The sequence below is a fragment of the Phoenix dactylifera genome, chromosome 6 (genome assembly GCF_051530095.1).
Source record: "Phoenix dactylifera cultivar Ajwa chromosome 6, Ajwa_hap1_PhDact_Kaust_v1.1, whole genome shotgun sequence".
Lineage (NCBI taxonomy): Eukaryota > Viridiplantae > Streptophyta > Magnoliopsida > Arecales > Arecaceae > Phoenix > Phoenix dactylifera.
Window position 1 is genome coordinate 23421805 of NC_143195.1, and position 19932 is coordinate 23441736.

The window sequence follows — 19932 nt, forward strand, 5'->3', positions numbered from 1 at the left end:
TGACTGATTTGCCCCCAACCAAACGGTATTGATTTGGACAAGAAATCGGACGAGGATTTGTGGCTGCTGGAATTATGGCTGCAGGGTTGGAGTTGTGAACAGGGGCCCACAAAATGTTTTCTTGTCCTGTTATTTTGGGCATGCGTATCTTATTATATTTGGAATATATTTGCAACGGGATTATGTTTATAATTATTTTTATTTTATTTTATTTTATTTTATTTTATTTTTAGGAATGTGTTTAAAGATTGATCCAAATCAGAAGTTCAATAGTGTGTTTCAAATTCTATGTCATGTTTTTTTAATCTCACTGTGATCTCTTATATTTGTAAAGAAAAATGGATTTATAGAGTTTCTTTTTATACAAGGATGCGCATAAAAAAGTTTTAAATAGTGAAATGAACGTGAGTTGAATGGTGTGCTTTGAAATGATTTCCATTCTAGATCAAGTTTGGTAATAATATAATAATTTTAACTATTATAAGATATGCGCAAGTACATCTTCTCCTGCTGAATCTTTCATTTTATCCATTTAGAAGGATTTTTTTTTTTTTTGCATTTATGTAAGTGTTTGAAATCTAATTTATAAGACATAAACAGCAAGTCCAACCCAATATATAAACTTCTGCATGAATTTTTAACCATCTGAATCTCATCCCTGCCAATCCATGAATCAGATCAGATATCTTTTTTTATCCTACAAGTACAGTAACTTAAGAGTATTAATCTTCTCTAGTAATGAAATAACTAAATAATCAACTTATTCAAGTTTTATTCGCAATACAAATAAGCCAAAACATACATAATAAATTGCATGTCATTTGTTCAATTTTTTTTTTTTTTTGCTAAAGATGTCATTTGTTCAATTACCCATTATTAATCAGTGCAACAAAGTGAGGGAATATTTAGACCATCTGATTAAGAATCTGGTCTTAAGAATTTAGAGATTATAGGAATATAGCAGGTGGCAATTCTTTCATCTCCCACCCATGGTTTGATATATTATGACAAAAGAAAGACCCTTCCTTATATCCCATGCCTAATCATTCATCATTGCAATAGTACTATGGGGCCCACCTTTGTGCAGGCCATGCTTCGTGGCAAGGGGTGTCGGGAATCAGCATGACACATGCTATGGTCGTGGTGTGAGACATTAATCTCCACGTAGCACATGCCATAAGACCTGAACCCTTTTTTTATTTTTAATACTGTCCTACCAGATAGTAATGTGGCTTGTCCTTAGAAATAAATGGGGATCATCACCTTAGCAAATGTCTCCAAGGCATTCCTTAAACATTTTCCATTCTTATAAGGACGTGCTAACATCCTAATTTGGTAGGGTTATTAAAACTTGTTATGCGAGAAAATAAGAAATATAAAAAACTTTACAAGTGCAACCTTTTAAAATACCATATAGTCCAGCCACTTTCTATAATGCCCAAATTTAGAGCATAAAAGACGCCGCATACCTATATAGCAAACCATACAAGTATGTAATGCTATAGACTATATCAAGTAATAATAATTTTTTTAAAAAATTATTTAATCAAGAACTTATCCAAATGATCCTTACAATAGTTCAAAAGTGACACAAATTAATATTTGCTAACTATTAACATAAGTCAAATAAAATATTCTAACTAGTCTAGCTAAAACTCCAATAACCAAAAGTATCTTCAAAAAAGCTAGCGCACTCCATAAGTCCCGAGCAATTATGCATTCAGATCTAAAAAATAGAAAAAATATAATAATGAGCTATACTAGCCCACTAAGCAACATAACACTCCAAAGTATTGTCAAAGCAAGCCAAATAATTAGTTAAAAGCACAAATATTGACTAAAAAATAAATCATTTTCAAATAATGCATTTTTTTTTTTGAAGTATACTATTGTTTTCATAAAAAAATACTAGAAACAAGATATCAGGCTATGGCCACGTAACCTAGTGGCATGGATCAGAGTACACAAAGTGCGAAATACCACTATTATTAACCACCGGTGGTATAGTATCCCAAATACTACTATTCTAGTCACCGGTGGTGCAATGTCGAAACCAGTTTCTCATAGATTACAAGTCGACAGGGCTAACAAATAATCTCCATTGGCGGAGCCAGATCATAGCAATGCTGAGAATGCATATATATATATATATAACAAATTTTGCCAAGTCATATTTTTTAGATTTTATAACATAATACATAACATATTTTAAAATAATTACTATCACAATATTAATATGCGTGGCCCGTTTAACTAAGTATAAAATAGATATCATAATTAAATTTAATCAAATAATTATTATTTTATTAAAAATTTAGAAAATACATTTTGAAGTATTATGTTACTTATCTCTTCTTACTTTACAAATCTTATTTTAGTTAGATGGGTCAGGTACACCTATTTTAATATTATTAAAATATTATTATTTTATTATCATTTTAGAAGTCAAGGAAAGTCATAATTAAACATTACTGAAAAACGGCCTTATACACCCAAATCAAGTCGATTAGGTGATAGTACCTGATTACTCAGGTCGATCTGGGCAAGATACTTTCATCGTATAATGCTCGAACTATAATACAAATAGTTTAACAGAGATTAGAGGCGATCAAATCCAACATTATTAGCAAGGACTAAGGTAGGGGTTGGCACGCTGTCCGATGACCCAAGATTAGGATCCTTCACTGAGATCGAACCAAAAATCACTAAGAGTCATATTTGCGGGGTTTAGTCAACTCTAGAGAGAGAAAGTTCAGATATAGAGAGAAACTTTGTAGAGAGAGAAACATGAGGGAGAACAAGAGAGAGAAAGTGGAGAGAAAAAATAAGGAAGATAAAGAGAGAGGAGAGAGTAGAGAGAAAGAAAAGAGAGACTCTCTTCTTCTTCCCCGAAATAGGGGAGAGTTGTCTCTCCTCTTCCAACAAATCTAGGGGGCAGCTTATGGTGGCTCAGCCCCATGCGAAGGTGGCCACGACAGCTTTTAACCATAGTCATTGCTGGCAATGGTGGCCAGCAGTGGCAAAACTCGAAAGAAAAGGAGCTGAAATAGGGCTCCTTTGGAGGGAGAGAGAAGAAGAAGAAAAAAAGCCAATCTTGGTCTAGCAGCTCCTTTCGGTGACAAGTCGAAGAACATGATCAGAGAAGAAGATCGATATTGGTGGCTCAAACTCGGATGAACTCGAAGGAGAAGAGAGAAGATCTTAAATAACTGATGTCGGCCTTATCCGGCTAGTCTCCAGATCAGGATAAACTTCCGATATTCAACGCGATTGGGAGGGAGTCTTCATTGCGATCAGGAGGAAGAAGACTCCTAGCTGGAGTCTTCCTCTCGATCTTCATGTGGGTCGCACGAGAGGCTTCGGCCCAAAAATGGCCAGGCCGATCAAGTGGACTGGGCCCAGTTCGAGGGTTTCACACTTTCCTAAAAGGTACTTGGTCGTATATATTCAAGAATTTGGCTATTTAGCTAACATGATGCACCATGAACATGGAGGTATGAGCTCCAATCCCATCCTTTCCAATATCAACATTATTCGAATCATGGTATGATTTCTTTCTTTGATTTTGCTTGAATGACACCCAATCACGATCTATACAATGACATGCCAGAAGACTAATTTTGAATGGATTCAAATTTCTCGACAGATCCGAAAAAGAAAAGCTAAAACCAACCCTCCTTCGTATGGCCAAACACGAGTAGGACTAATTCCTCCACCATAAACATAAAGCTAGAAGACTCGGGAAAGGATCATCCTCATCTTAGATACAATTCTAGTATTCTACTCTTTAGGTCTTCTTATTCTACTTGTCTATTTTTCAAAATTTATCTGACTTAAGTATTGGAGGCCCCAACTAGATCAGCTTAGATGACCTTTAATTTCCTTTTCTCTCCTTTTTGTGTGTAGATCGGAGCCCTTCTTCTGAGAGCTAACCTATTGGCGATTGTCAGACCTTCACCAGCCTCAGATCGGATTTTGACAGCAACACTTTTCATAAAATAATAAGGTTTATTTTTCAATTATAGCTAATAATAAGATTATTGACATAATGCTTCCAACACATTTGAATATCCAACTTGAGTTCAAAAAATATGACCTTTTTTTGATAAATTATAATAAAAAAGATAACACACGTTAAGAGAAGCGCATTGGGATATTGATTAGTAGACTAACTTGGAACTGGTAGCCACTAACAATCTTGTTGTGAAAGTAGTTGTGAACCAGTTGATTGAAAAATTCCAAAATAAGCCAAGAAAACTAACTAGAAAACACATAATATCCCGCTAATATTGTAAGTAGTTAGCTAGATTTCGCCTAGTTAGAGAACCAAACAAGATTAAATTTAATATTTATCATGTCAATAAAATTTAATATAGGAGATTTTTTCAGCAAAATAATTGTAAAAGTACCTCACATTTATTGATTAAAAAAATAAGCTCTGGGAAGGACTGACAAGCACCCCATCAAAGATGAGAACAAAGCAATTACATTATGAAAAAATTGGGAAACTACCAATGCATACATCTATATATTCTGGGAATAATTCTCTAAGCCTTTTTGCAATGTCGAACACTCTTAATTTCATATTCGTTTTAATTAGTAGACACCTTTCCGTATTTGCACTCCATGGCACATATATGGTTGTTATCTACTTTATCAAAAAAGTGTGGGATCCATTCCTTTACCTCATGAAGAGGTTAGTCAAATTCAATCAGCCCATGCTCTTCATAGTGATTATCTTAATCAATTTTAAAACAGACAATGTTTAACTATTTAATTTGTTTAATTTATTTTAATTTATTATAAGTCAAGCTAGATTATCAATTTAATGAAATGGTCAAATTTAGATATAAACTTGTGATATGATTAATAAAAAAACCACATGCGAATTGATAGATCTACCATGTGTCTGGTCCGATGTATATTTTGTTAGATCGGATCTAATTGCCACCGGCAATAATTTTAAAGAGTAGATGTGGGGAAATCTGTAATTTCGTCGGAGGTTGTCGGTAGCCGACGCCGTCCGCGTCCTTATCACGGAAATAGAGCGAGACCGGCAATGCGGTCGCTGTCACATGACCGGCATGTGATGTGGGCGAAGATTTGTCCGGGACTCCACATGGAATGGGCGCGACCCCGTGATAAAAAGAAAACAAACGAAATTGATCTACAAAACGGGTGGCAGCAATAATCATGTTACGCGTGTCATGCCACTAGTGAAGGAACCCAACTGGGGAAGTTCTTGGGCCTTGTAGTGTATAAGTTTGCGTTAATAGTGTAGATTCGTCGGGGGGCCATAAAGTCCTCCCGCCACCCGACAACCTCATTACGCATCAGCCTGCGTTTAAATCTATTTATCCATCCATGATCCATCCTTCTCTCCCCCGCGTTAAGAAAAGATGGAAAGCCATTGCTTTTCTTCTATTTATTTAGTTCCTTTTGCTTTGCTTCTCGGTCAAACCTAGCTATAGTTGTTGGAGGGGACCGATTGGCCTCTTTTATTTGGGGCCCTATGGCTTATGGACCACCTTGGAATGACCTTACACAGAGTTCGTAGAACATTCTCTTGAAAGGGGATGTTAGCGCCTTTCCAACTACTGGGATCAGCTTGTTAAATTTTTCCGTCATTGACTGCTTGCTAAGTGCTGCCATTTCTAGCAGAACCCACTGCTTTGCATCTTCATCTTAAAACTTGCAATTATGTTGGGGTAAATGTGTATTTCCTCCCTATTGTACTTGTTACGGTATCTAGGTCTTCTTCGAGGACTTTTTGTATAATTGTCACTTGTTTTTTGGTATAGACTTTTTGTATTATTTGTTTCCTTCTATTCAAGTTGCAGGTTGGTCAAGTATTGTCTAGCTCGGCAAAAATAGGTTTCTCTGACTGTTACCTGCCGACGCAAGAAAGAAGCAACGGTAATTTGGTCATCGCGCCAAAATTTTCCGACGCTTCTTAGTAGTGTCGAGAGAAATCTGGATTAGACGACGCTCTCATAAGCGTCGTCGGAAGCCTATGGAAAAACGACGCTTATAAGCGTCATCATAGACCAAGCTTTGGCCTCCAACGACGTTTATAAGCATCGTCAGAGGCCAAAGCTAAGCCTACCATCAACGACGCTTATAAGCATCATTGGAGGCCATGGTGTAGCAATGACAATGCTTATATGCATCGTCGGACACTACAAATCTCCCACCCCCATCCCTAAATCTCCAACCCATCGGACACCACAAAATCCATTGTCCTCCAACCCCAGATGCCATCATCCACAAAATCCCCATTTCCTCCCTGCACGACCAAGCCTCTTCGTCGATCTCCACCTCCGCCCGTCCGCGGAGGTCTCCTTCTCCTCCCCCTCTCCCTCTCCGACGCCTTCTTCCCACAAAATCCCCATTTCCTCCCTAACCCAACCTCCATCTCCATCGAGCTCCGCCTCCGCCCATCTGCGGAGGTCTCCTTCTCCTCCTCCTGCTCAGGGGTGGCCTAATACATTTGGGGGCCTAAGGCGAACTCATTAGAAGAGGCTTTTTATATTATTATTTAAATAAAATTTTTTTTAATAAGTATAAAAATATTTTAAAATTTTTATTTAAAAATAATTCGTCTAGCTTTTTGAGAAGCAAAATTACTAATTAAACTTTTATACTCAATATCCATTAAAATACTATTTTTAATCGATAATATAGCTAATACATTTAATCTTTCTTGTGACATAGTTGATCACAAATAAGATTTTATCAACTTTAATTTTGAAAAACTTCTTTCAGCAGAAGCAACTGTTACAGGTATTATTAATAATATCCTATATGCAATGCATGCATTTGGAAAAAAATCTATTTTTTATAAAACTTAAAATATCAATAGGGATACTAGTTTTTGTTTGTAAAAATTCTTTTAAAATTTTTAACTCTGAAAACAGATCAATACCATCAATATCAGAATATTCACTATGCTTTAAAAAGTTTTCAAAATTAAGATAACACTTTTTCAAATCATCTTCATTCAAAGATTTTAACTTTCTAAAATTAAACAAAAAACCAAAAATATTTTCATATATGGTAAATTGTTCAAACCTATTTTGAATTGAAGAAATAGCTTGATCTACTATATATAAAAAGTAATCAATTCTAAAAGATGCTTTAGCTGATCTTGTTATCTCATCATCATTATTTTCATCAAAATATTTTTTTCTACGGATCACACGTTTTTTACGAAATATAGGTTCTATTTCCATTTCATTTGCAATTTTTTTAGATGAATTCAAAACATTCATGAATCTATTTTTCCTATAACTTTTTAAATAAGAAAGAAGACCTTTTAATTGATCTATAGCAACATCAATATGCATGTCTTCAGATTGTAAAATCTTACTAACTGAGTTAACAGCAAACAATATATCGTGCCAAATATTTATGCCTAATAAGAATTCAAAATTTTCAATCTCATATGTAGCTAAACATGTGGCTTCACACTTTATTTTAAGATCTTCACTAATTTTCGCTAATTGAACTAAGGCATTTCTTATTTTAGGAGCTTGGTTTTTAATTGCTTTGACACTTTTAATACGACTTTCCCAACGTGTTTGTGACAAGCATTTAAGAGTCAATGTGGATATATTATTTTGTAAAATTTTTTATCGTTTTGTAGAAGAAGATAATAAGGTATAAATTTGTTGTATCACTTCAAAAAAAGATATAGCCTTAGGATATGAGTTAGCAATATCACATAATACTAAATTCAAGTTATGATATCTACATGGTATGTAAAACGCTCTAGGATTTATATCTAATAATCTTTTTTATACACCTTGATGTTTTTCTTTCATATTAGATCCATTGTCATACTCTTGTGTCCTCTTATATCATTAATCTCAAGTTTATATTTTTCTATTATATTTATAAGTTCATTAAAAAGGCCCTTTCCAGATGTATCATCTACTTCTAAAAATTCTAAAAAATATTCTTCTACTTTTATTGGACTTGTTGAAGTATCTACACATCTTAAAACTAGGGTCATTTGATCCTGATGGCTTGCATCAGGAGCGCAATCAAGTATTACAGAAAAGTATTTTGCTTCTTTAATCTTTTTAATTATTATAGCTTTAATTTCATATGTGATGCGGGATGAATGCGAGGGATTTAAACATAAGGATTATCAGTAAGTTATGTTGATTAACTAGCCTAATAGCAGCAGGAAATTCAGTCACATATGGGATAAGAAAACATTAACATGAGCATAGTAATTTCAAGACTAGTTACCCGCATGTACTAATTCATTTAGGACTTAGAAGAATGGACCGTTGTGGTTGAGAAACCACTTGATTAGGACACTTCCTTCAATAAATTAGACCTAGAGTTGAGGTTTACCAAACATTGAACTTCTGGATTTTTTTTGGAGGAGGATCCTTGATCTCACTCTTGAAGGTTGATGATTGGATGACCAAGCTTCATCTTCCGTTGCAACAGGGCCCTTTTGCTATTGGTTTGGAAGGATAATTGACCCAATGACATGGAGTACTTTAAGGACCTGCAAAGAAACAGGGATTAGAACTTTGGCGTGAGAGGGGAATGGAAATCACAAAAGAAAAAGGAGGCGAGAGGAGGTAGGGCAATGGTGGATGTGGTAGTGGCTTTAGGGCCTCACGCCCAACTTGGAACAAGGGCCTCACGCCCAACCTTCTCTCAAGGTGACGAAGCAAGATTGCTAAGAAAGAAAGAAGCACTTTTTATTCATTCATCAATTGAAATTACAAGATATCATGAGGAGGTATTTATAGACTTTCCTCATGATTTGAAATTTAAACACATAATGAATGGCGCTCCACATTTGAAGGCTTGGTTGCTAGAGAAAAGGAAAGAAAGTTGGCCGGCTTTAAGGGGGAGGATTTGAAAAGTTGTTGGCTCCCATTTGAAATTTTCTTGCATTTAAATTGTGGCCGACCTCTTGGACTTTGAATTTGGGTGACGTGTCAACTTGTATGAGGTGGCATGGTGATTGGTTCTTCTGATGAGGTGGCATGACGTTGCATTGGTTTCTTTGATGAGATGATGTGGTCGGCTCCTTATGCTTGACTTCATCCTGGTTGGCGTGCTTCCATTGGTTGGAGTGGTGGTGAGGTGGCCAGCTGATGTTGATGTGGATGCCGAGGTGGTGCTCCAAGGGTGTGCAAAGGTGGTGGTAGAAACATGCAATATGTCCTGACTTGGCTTGCTTTCTGACTTATTGAGGCTTGCTTTCTGACTTATTGAATTTATTTATAGGACTCGATCAAAGCCACAGTAACCTTGAGTTAATTGATTGGAGTCTTTTCTGGATTCTGGTGTCCGCACCAATTCTCCCAGGGTGGGAAGAATTCGACTCTGTCGAACAGGGGTTGGTTTGGCTGTGGTACTTTTCTAGGAGATCTGGGTTGAGTCTCTGTAGGTCCTCTCGAGTAATCCATGAATCATCAGATTTTGGTCGACCCTCCCAGTGAACCAAATAGCGTTGGTACCCTTTGTTCTGGGTGGTGATAGCTTGATCATCCAAAACATGTTCAACCCTATCTCTCGATTCTGGAAATGTGGCTGGAGGGCACTCAGGTGTGGGTTCACTCTCAATGGGAGCATGATCAAAAGGCTCACTAGGTATCAATGTTGGTCCCTTATACTCTATAAGGTCTGAGATGTTGAAGGTCGAGCTAATACCAAAATCAAGGGGTAAGTCAACCACATAAGCGTTAGCTTCAATTTTCTTTAATATCCTAAATGGACCTGCACTGCGGGCATGCAATTTTTTCATAGTTCCCGGGGGAAACCTTTCAGGTTTTAGTCTAATCATTACATAGTCTCCTTCAATGAATTTCTTAGCCCGTTTGTGACGATTAGCTGCTTGCGCATAAGCTTTGTTACTCATGTCAATTTTCTTACTGATTTCATTATGTAAATCCCTGACATGTTGTGCATATGATTCTACTGTCTCTGAGACTCGTGCATGTGAGGGTAATGGAATAAGATCTACAGGTTTCCTAGGTTTATATCCATGGACAATCTCAAAGGGACTCTTTCCTGTGGATCTATTGACTGAGCTGTTATAAGCGAATTCAGCACGTGATAATAGGAGATCCCAGTTTCCTAGGTTGTCACCGACAAGGCATCTCAATAAGTTCCCTAGACTCCGATTAACGACTTCGGTCTGACTATCAGTTTGAGGGTGGTAGGCAGTGGAGAATTTGAATTGGAACTCTTGATGGCAGTACCGCTCAACTACGAGATGCTTGAAATGACCCATTTATCTACGGCACTGATGGATTAGGATTTATTATTGCATTTGTGGTTCTGGGTTCAACCTACTTAAGCTGCAAAAGGGTCTTCTAGAAATAGCTAGTGAACTTAACGTCTCTATCTGATACGATGGTCTTGGGTAAACCATGTAGCCTAACCACTTCATTTAGAAAAAGTTTAGCTATTTTTGAGGCATCATAAGTCTGGGAACAAGGTATGAAATGTGCCATTTTGGAGAATCGGTCTACCACGACATATACTGAATCATGTTTTCTCAGGGTTTTGGGTAATCCTAACACAAAGTCCATGCTAATATCTTGCCAAGGGCATTCGGGGACTGGTAGGGGAGAGTATAGACCGGTGTTTTGTCGTTGTTGCTTTGCTGTGGTGCAGGTTCGACATCGGGCTACTATTTGGGCAACGTTTTTCTTTAGACCTGGCCAAAAGAACTGGTCTTCAACTTCTAAGATGGTTTTGTTCCTACCAAAATGACCAGCTAGGCCTCCTGCGTGGATTTCCCAAACTAGAAAGTCTCGGGTGGAGGTACGGGGAATGCACAACTTATTTCCTTTGAAGAGGAATCCGTCGTGAATGGTAAAATCGGGAAATTGGCTCGAGGGTCCTTGACGGATTGATTGGTAGGTTTCCTTAAAGTCGGGGCAATGTTCATACTCCTCCTTGAGCCTTTCAAAACCTATGACTTCGGTACTAACAGAAGTGAGGAGCATAGATCGTCTACTAAGGGCGTCGGCAATACGATTTTCTTTTCCAGCCTTTTGTTTCAGGACGAAGTCCTGGATGTACTCTACCCATTTCGCATGTCTAGGGTTCAACTTTTTCTGAGAGTTGAGAAAACGTAGGGCTTCATGATCGGAGTATAGGACAAACTCTAGTGGCAGAAGGTAGTGTCTCCAGTACCTTAGGGCTTGGACCACTGCATACAACTCTCTATCGTAGGTAGAATACCTTAGCTTGGCGTCGTTTAATTTCTCACTAAAGAATGCTACTGGGTAGTTTTCCTGACTTAGAACGCCTCCAATCCCGACTCCTGATGCATCACAGGCAACCTCGAAAACTTTGGAAAAGTCGGGTAATCTCAATATAGGTGCTTGTGTCATCTTGTCCTTAATCTCTCTAAAGGCCTTTTCAGCTGCCTTGGTCCACTCAAAATTTCCTCTCTTAAGGCAATCAGTAATGGGGGCGACAATTGTGCTGAATCCTCTAATGAATCTCCTGTAGAATGTGGCTAGACCATGAAAGCTACGAACGTCATGAATGTTTTTGGGTACTGGCCACTCGATTATGGATTTGACTTTTTCGGGATCGGCAGATACTCCTTCAGTGGTCACGACAAATCCTAAAAAGATAGTCCTATGTGTCATGAATTCACATTTCTTTCGATTAGCATAGAGGCTATCTTGTCTAAGTGATTGACAAACTTGTCTAAGGTGATTTAAGTGGTCATCTTTTGTTTTGCTATATATGAGAATGTCATCGAAATAGACCACTACAAACTTTCCAATGAATGTCCTTAAAACTTGGGTCATGATCCTCATAAAGGTACTAGGTGCGTTGGATAAACCGAAAGGCATCACTACCCATTCAAATAAGCCGTCCTTAGTCTTAAAGGCGGTTTTCCATTCGCCTAACTCTTACTTGATGATAGCCACTCTTAAGATCGATTTTGGAGAATACCGTGGCTCCGGCCATCATATCTAACATGTCGTCTAGACGGAAAATAGGAAAACGGTATTTGACGGTAATCTTATTGATGGCACGACTATCTACACACATTCTCCAAGTGCCATCTTTCTTAGGGGTCAGAAGGGCAGGTACTGCACAAGGACTTAAACTCTCCCTAATGAACCCTTTCCTAAGTAACTCGCCAACTTGCTTTTGCAATTCTTGGTGCTCTGAAGGATTCATCCTATAATGGGGTAGATTGGGCAAGGTGGCTCCTGGAACTAGGTCTATGGCATGCTGAATGTCCCTTAAAGGTGGTAGGTTGTCAGGAAGATCTTTAGGAAATATATCTTTGAACTCCTCTAAGATTTCAACCACTTCTTGAGGGTGTGCTACTGGGGTTTGGTCCAGGCTCTCCTTAACAGCCAACATCCAAATGGGTGAACCTTCATTGATCTCTTGCTCTAATTCCTTAGCATTGATTAGGTTCAATCCAGGTTTCTTTTCCTTCAGACTACTACTAGCTCCCCTCTTAATGTTGTCCTTAGGTGGGGTAGGGTGAACTACAATTTTCTTTCCATTATGATTGAAGGAACATGAATTTGATCGTCCAAACAGGGTAGCATCATGATCGTATAGCCATGGTCTGCCTAGGATAATGCTACTTACTCCCATAGGAAGGACATCACACCATACCTTCTCCTGATAGGATTGGAATTGTATCTGGACTTGGCATCTAAGTTTAATGGGTATTGAGGTCGAATTTATCCAAGATACCTTATAGGGATCGGGATGGGGTATGGTAGGCAACCCTAAACTCTTGATGGTGTTGGTTGATATGGCATTGACACAGCTTCCACTATCTAAGATGATTTTGCAGGCTTTTTCTCCTATTTTGATAAAGGTTTGTAGGATGTTGGTCCTACACCAATCTTCTTGTTCTTTAGCCTGGGTCAATATACATCTCACAACTCCTAGAAATTCAGACGTCTCAATGATTTCTTCCTCTTCTTCATATTCATCTACCAAATTGGTCTCTGCTTCGTAGACTTCTTCTCCATAATTCTCTAGGGTCTCAGGATCTTCTTCTTCTACTTCTCCTATGTGTAACGCTCTAGTGGGGCATTGGCTTGCATAATGTCCTATTTTATGACACCTAAAACAAGGGACATTATTTTCCTTTCTACCTTCAGGGGCTTTTCCTTTGTCGTCCCTACGAGCCTGTGGAGTGATAGGATTGGGTCTGTGTGATGGGTTTGAACTTGGGTTTGGCCTGCTTCCAGGGTTGCTAATCCTATTGGGTTCAGGTCGTCGAAAAATGGGTCCCCTCTGGAATCGTTCGCAGTCTCTGGCAATCTGGTAGGCTTGGTCTAAATCATGAATTTCCCTTAAGAACAATTCCCTTTGAATGTCCTCCTTAAGACCAGCTCTAAACCTAGATAGGGTTACGGCTTCTGACTCGACTATGTTGCACCTCATAGCGAACTCATCAAATTTGGCAATGTACTCAGATACAGTTTTCCCTCCTTGATTTAATCTTTGCCATTGATCTAGTAACCTCTGTTCGTAGGATAATGGGACGTATTTCTCTCTTAGCTTAATTTTCATCTGTCTCCATGTATTGATAGGTAGTTCTTCTCTTTGCCTAGTGATCCTCTCAATATTTCTCCAGTATAACCTTGCATGTCGTGTCAACCTAAGCTTGGCAAATTTGAATTTTCTTTCTTCCGACATTTCATACCACTCAAAATATTGATCCATGTCATTTTCCCAATCAATGTATACCTTAGGGTCTAGACTTCCTTCGAAGGAGGGTGCATCAAGTCTGATACTCCTAAGGGCTCGTTCATCCTGGTCTACATGATCCTGATGTGGTCGTCGTTGATTATGTTCAGGAGTGAAAAGGTGGCGATGGGGTTGGGGTGTCAATTCAGGTTCCACGTGGGTATGTTGATTTTCCTCTAGGGTTCCTAGCCTCTCCTCAACTTGATCAAACCTATTGTTCAATTGTTTGAACTGCTCAGTCATAGTCCTTAGGATGGTCTCAAGATTGGGGTCCATGGCTTCAATGGGTTGTGTATGTGATGGGTTGTAGGGTGATTCTGATCTAGTTGTCATACAAGGCTCAAGACAAAACAAAATGACTAGCCTATGCTAGGGTTTGCTAAATCTAAATCAAAGACTTATCTAATCAAAATTGGTTCACCACTTGCCCAGGCCAGTTGGACCAAGAGTTCGTGTAACCGCCATTAACCATACTTAGCTGACACCAACCGCTTAACGGGGCTGGGCAGATAAGATGGTAGCCACGACCCTGATCGGAACTTTTCTAGACAGCAAGGAATTAGCCAAATTCAATTAGCCTAAAGACTCGTTGTGGTTTCTAAGTTAAGTTGGCTAGTTGAGTTTTAAATTAGGCTTAGGTTCTAGATTTATGAGGGTGGTTGTTTTGGGCTAAGGAAAGGTGATGAAATTCTTCCCTTATGTTGCAATTAGAGTGCCCTTAATATGATTTATGATGGATGCAACTATTTTAAATGTCCACACAAGTTGAGATTTAAAATTTCAAATTTCAAATTTCGAATTTAAACTTTTGAATTTTGAATTTCAGATTTGAATTTTAGTTTTCAGCTTTTGAATTTCAAATTTCAAATTTCAAGTTTAAATTTCAAATTTAAATTTTGAATCTCAAATTTTTTTGGTTTCAATTTAAGTTCCCATTTTTAATTTTGAAATTTGAATTTCAAATTTAGATTTCAGATCTAATATTTCAAAATTTTAAGTTTTGAAATTCGAATGCAAAAGTCATATTGGAAATTTCAGATTTGGAGCCCAAACCTAGAATTTCAAATTTACTTTGAAATTATTAACTTCAAATCCTAAATTTGTGAAGATCAGATCTCAACTTTAATAACTAAAATTCAGAATTAAAATTTGAAATATTCAGATTTAATTCATAAACTTAATAAGGCATGCAAACTAGGATTTTGGCATCAATGGATTTCAGAAAAGTGCAGAAATTTCAGCAAGTGCAGAATTTCAGCATAATCAATGTGCGTGTCCCAATTAACCTTGCTCTGATACCAAAAATGATGCGGGATGAATGCGAGGGATTTAAACATAAGGATTATCAGTAAGTTATGTTGATTAACTAGCCTAATAGCAGCAGGAAATTCAGTCACATATGGGATAAGAAAACAATAACATGAGCATAGTAATTTCAAGACTAGTTACCCGCATGTACTAATTCATTTAGGACTTAGAAGAATGGACCGTTGTGGTTGAGAAACCACTTGATTAGGACACTTCCTTCAATAAATCAGACCTAGAGTTGAGGTTTACTAAACATTGAACTTCTGGATTTTTTTTGGAGGAGGATCCTTGATCTCACTCTTGAAGGTTGATGATTGGATGACCAAGCTTCATCTTCCGTTGCAACAGGGCCCTTTTGCTATTGGTTTGGAAGGATAATTGACCCAATGACATGGAGTACTTTAAGGACCTGCAAAGAAACAGGGATTAAAACTTTGGCGTGAGAGGGGAATGGAAATCACAAAAGAAAAAGGAGGCGAGAGGAGGTAGGGCAATGGTGGATGTGGTAGTGGCTTTAGGGCCTCACGCCCAACTTGGAACAAGGGCCTCACGCCCAACCTTCTCTCAAGGTGACGAAGCAAGATTGCTAAGGAAGAAAGAAGCACTTTTTATTCATTCATCAATTGAAATTACAAGATATCATGAGGAGGTATTTATAGACTTTCCTCATGATTTGAAATTTAAACACATAATGAATGGCGCTCCACATTTGAAGGCTTGGTTGCTAGAGAAAAGGAAAGAAAGTTGGCCGGCTTTAAGGGGGAGGATTTGAAAAGTTGTTGGCTCCCATTTGAAATTTTCTTGCATTTAAATTGTGGCCGACCTCTTGGACTTTGAATTTGGGTGACGTGTCAACTTGTATGAGGTGGCATGGTGATTGGTTCTTCTGATGAGGTGGCATGACGTTGCATTGGTTTCTTTGATGAGATGATGTGGTCGGCTCCTTATGCTTGACTTCATCCTGGTTGGCGTGCTTCCATTGGTTGGAGTGGTGGTGAGGTGGCCAGCTGATGTTGATGTGGATGCCGAGGTGGTGCTCCAAGGGTGTGCAAAGGTGGTGGTAGAAACATGCAACATGTCCTGACTTGGCTTGCTTTCTGACTTATTGAGGCTTGCTTTCTGACTTATTGAATTTATTTACAGGACTCGATCAAAGCCACAGTGACTTTGAGTTAATTGATTGGAGTCTTTTCAGGATTCTGGTGCCCGCACCAATATGCTAATATTTGAATCAATTCATTTTGAATATTATGACCTAAATAATGATTGTGAATATCACCATGTTGAATGCATCGAACATGTTCTTGCATTACTGGATCAAATTCTGCAATCGTTTCAATAAAACTTAGAAAATTTTCGTTATTGCATTGATAGATCTTTTCATTCTTTTCTCGAAATGCTAAATTATTTTTTGCAAAATTTTTTACGACAGCAGTAATTCTCAATAGAACTTTTTTCCAATGATCCTTCTCTTGGTTTATTTGTTCTTGGAGACTTTTATCAATTGTCTTATTTTTTAGCAATTTCACTTCTAAATTAATCCACCTATTCATGTTAATGATATGTTCATTAGTTGTTTCATGACTTTTAAGCTTGATACCTAGATTTTTCCAATTCCTACTTTCTTCATTGACTAATTGACTCGTGCTAGGCTTTGAATCAAATAATTTACAACAAAAATAATATATTCTATCCAAATCTTTCGAATACACTAACCATCTTCTATCATGTTTTTCACTATTAGGTAACTTACAAATGTAATATATTGTAGAAAAGTATCTATTATTTTCATCCTTAGAAAAATGAAAATCATAATCTCTAATTAGACATCTTTCCACCATTAGATCTCTAAATTTTGTATCAATATTTTTTCATTGACCAGAATCATAAAAATCAGTAGAAATAGAACTAGTTTTACAATTTTTTTTCTTGTTTATCCTATCTCCATCTGATTCTTCATTGTGCTCTTCACTAGATATTATTTCACTAGCAATCTCAGTGGGATGTTCACGGTCCAACAGAGGATGGTGGACTTTGGAGTGAGCCGAGTTGCCGAGGAGGCCGGAGCGGCGGAGCCCGAAGGTCGGAGGAGCCGAGGACGGCGAGGACGGCGACAAGAGCTGGAGAGGACTCCTCTCAGAGGAGATCCAGCCGGCGGCTTGCCACTCGCCGGGTCTTCCGTCGGCCAGAGCCCGGAGGTTGGAGGACGGGAGGAGCCGAGGACGGCAACGTCGGCCAGAAGAGGAGATCCGGTCGGCGGTCCAAGAGCTGGAGAGGAGATCCGGCCGGCGGCTCGCCACTCGCCGGGTTCTGCCTTCTTGGAGCCGGAGGAGGAGGACCGAGGATGGTGGACTTTAGAGCGGAGCCGACTAGCCGAGGAGGCCGGAACCCGGAGGTCAAAGGCTTGGAGCCTCGAAGGAGCTGAGGATGACGAGGAGAGATGGAGCGGTGCTGCAGTGGAGCCTGGAGAGGACTTCGGAGCACTGAGAACCGAGCTGCTGAGTCTGCCGAGAACTGGAGAACGGGAGATTGAGAGAAGGTTCACTGGTTCAGCAATCAAAAAAAAAGCACCGACGGCAGAGAACTGAGAAGGGGGGAGAGAAGGAGGGAGGAAATGCCCGTTGCTTGTCATTTGTCAACTGCCATAGCCGTTGCCCAGCCAATCTGTCATTGGGAAGACATCAAAGGGCCGAAGGGGATGCATCTGTAGCGGCGTATCCCGGTACTGGTAGTCGTCGCCCACTGCCCAGTGCCCAGCTACGACTCTAGCTAGCTTTCGGATGGGAAAGGCTGAAGCCTGAAAGCTACGCATTAAATAATAATAAAAAAAATAGTGCGATGGGGGCCTTCCCTAGGTCGAGGGACTTAGGCGACTGCCTCAGTCGCCTAAGGCCCGAGCCGGCCCTGCTCCTGCCACTACAAAAGAAAGAACATCTTCCGGCGCTTTCTTGGATCTTTACCGACGCTTATAAACGTCGGTAGATCTCCTGGTCACGCTCCCCAAAGCGTGGGTAAGACGTCGGGCAGGTGGGCGTGGGCTCGGTTTAGGCCGACGCGTTAAGAAAGCATCGTCAACCTATGCCGACGCTTAAAAGCGTCGGCGAACTTGGACCGACGTTGGTTAATATGGGACTAGACCGACGCGATAAATCGTCGTTAAAGGCATGCCAGTCAGTTGCTTTTGCCGACGCTTAAAAGCGTCGGCAATAAATTTTTTTTTTTTAATTTTTTTTTCGTAAAAGTAATTTTTAATAGTCTGTGTACATTAAATTCTAACAAAACAAATACACTGAATTACATATATAACAAAATACACGTCACAAACAAGAACTTTGATTACATTCATATTATCATATTTGATTACATTGTACTTCAAAAACATTCTAAAAACATACAGCTCAAATTCCTAAGTACACAATCTACGATATGTATCAAGGGTCGACGACATCATCATCTCTACGAGTAGATGAAGTATCATCAACCTACAAGAAAAAAAAATATTTTAGAAACTAAAAATACGAAAGTTATCATGCTCATACAAAAATACATTATAATTACATAAAATATTCAAATAGATTTAGTTATGTATCGGAGGAGCAAATCTCTGCAAAAAAGATGAAATATGGTCAAGCTGATCCTGTAAAGATTGTATCTTCAACTCTTGGCTCTGCTTCAACTTCGCCATATCAGTCATATGACTCTGCCTCATCTCCTCTATCCTTGTCTCATATGACTGCTTTATCTGTGCCATCTCTGTCTTCAAACTACAAACCTCTGCAGTGCTAGTACCTTGTCTGGCATCTTGGGTATATCGGCTCACTGCAGACAGCTGAGTGGGGGTAACTCCGACACCGTAACCCCTCACGCGACCATAACGTTCTGGGCCCATCAATTCGGCGTAGACCTAAGCCTCGACGCGACTGGCCGCGTCGGATGATGATGACTCTCCGACGTGCTTTGAAATAAGATTTGTAGCTCTTTCCTATATCTCTCTAAAAAAAAATAGTCACATTAATATTTTAAAAAAGTAAAATTAATAAAAAAATTGTGATCAAATAAAAAATGGGTACATACAACTATATCTCTCGACTCGTCCCGGACAAAGCTGCCATCTCGGTGAGTGTGGATCATCTTATAAAACTCTACCTCACCAGGTTCCCTTCCATGCTCTACTATCTATACATACGGAAAGTATATTGGCAAACTATATATCATGATACGTGCTATATGTTAGTAGAGTTTCAAATAGTTTCAAAAGAACTTACGAATTCATTTCTACGTCTCGCATAACTCTTCGAGCCTGAAGTATGAGGAACTGCTTGAGATGCTCGTGCAGATCTACCAATATTAGAATATGTCTGCCAAAATAAAAGCACACAGTATAATATGATTCAATGTATATATTTGCAATCTATATTAATAATAAAGATAATATAAGATATTGAAACAATATACATGACCTGTCCTTTTTCAGAAAACTAGTAGTGAACAAGCTCCCTCCACTGCTGAGGGTATACATCAGAAGGAGTCACACGAGCAACCTCCTCCTCTGTCATACCCTCGCGCTTGAAGTCCGCCTTCAATTTTACTTTATATTCTTTCCATTTGCGGTTGAGGGACTTTAGCACCCAATCATGGCTCTCTGGAGGGAGTACAAACTTACCCTACAACAAGATACAGAATGTTATAATAATATTAAACTTCAAAAGTAAAATTATGATAGTAAGCAAATTAACATACAGAAGGTATCAAATTAAAAAGAACAAATTTAATTCATTACCTGCATGAGTCTAAGAAGCTCAACCTTATATGAAGGAAGCATGTCATTCCACTTCGTATAGTTGAGCGGACATAGTTGACCCTTGCGTGCAATCGATCCTAAAAAGCTTGATAGAA

General features: G+C 38.7%; 1 protein-coding gene and 1 long non-coding RNA gene across 2 annotated transcripts; both read right to left on the reverse strand.

The window, feature by feature from the left end:
• Positions 1-11883: 11883 nt before the first annotated feature.
• On the reverse strand, positions 11884-14004 carry LOC120110943 (uncharacterized). The gene has a single exon (XM_039126996.3). It carries the CDS (start codon positions 14002-14004, stop codon positions 11884-11886), a length of 2121 nt encoding a protein of 706 aa, XP_038982924.2.
• A 4985-nt stretch (positions 14005-18989) lies between these two features.
• LOC149753363 (uncharacterized) lies at positions 18990-19631 on the reverse strand. Its single transcript, XR_016395666.1, has 3 exons — positions 19302-19631; positions 19111-19212; positions 18990-19018 (listed from the first exon to the last, which is right to left on the reverse strand). It is a non-coding gene; the product is annotated as an uncharacterized LOC149753363 (long non-coding RNA).
• Between the last annotated feature and the right edge of the window lie 301 nt (positions 19632-19932).

Excerpts from the sequence above, each read along its gene's own strand:
- LOC120110943 (XM_039126996.3), bottom strand. The coding sequence starts at position 14,004 with ATGGACCCCAATCTTGAGACCATCCTAAGGACTATGACTGAGCAGTTC.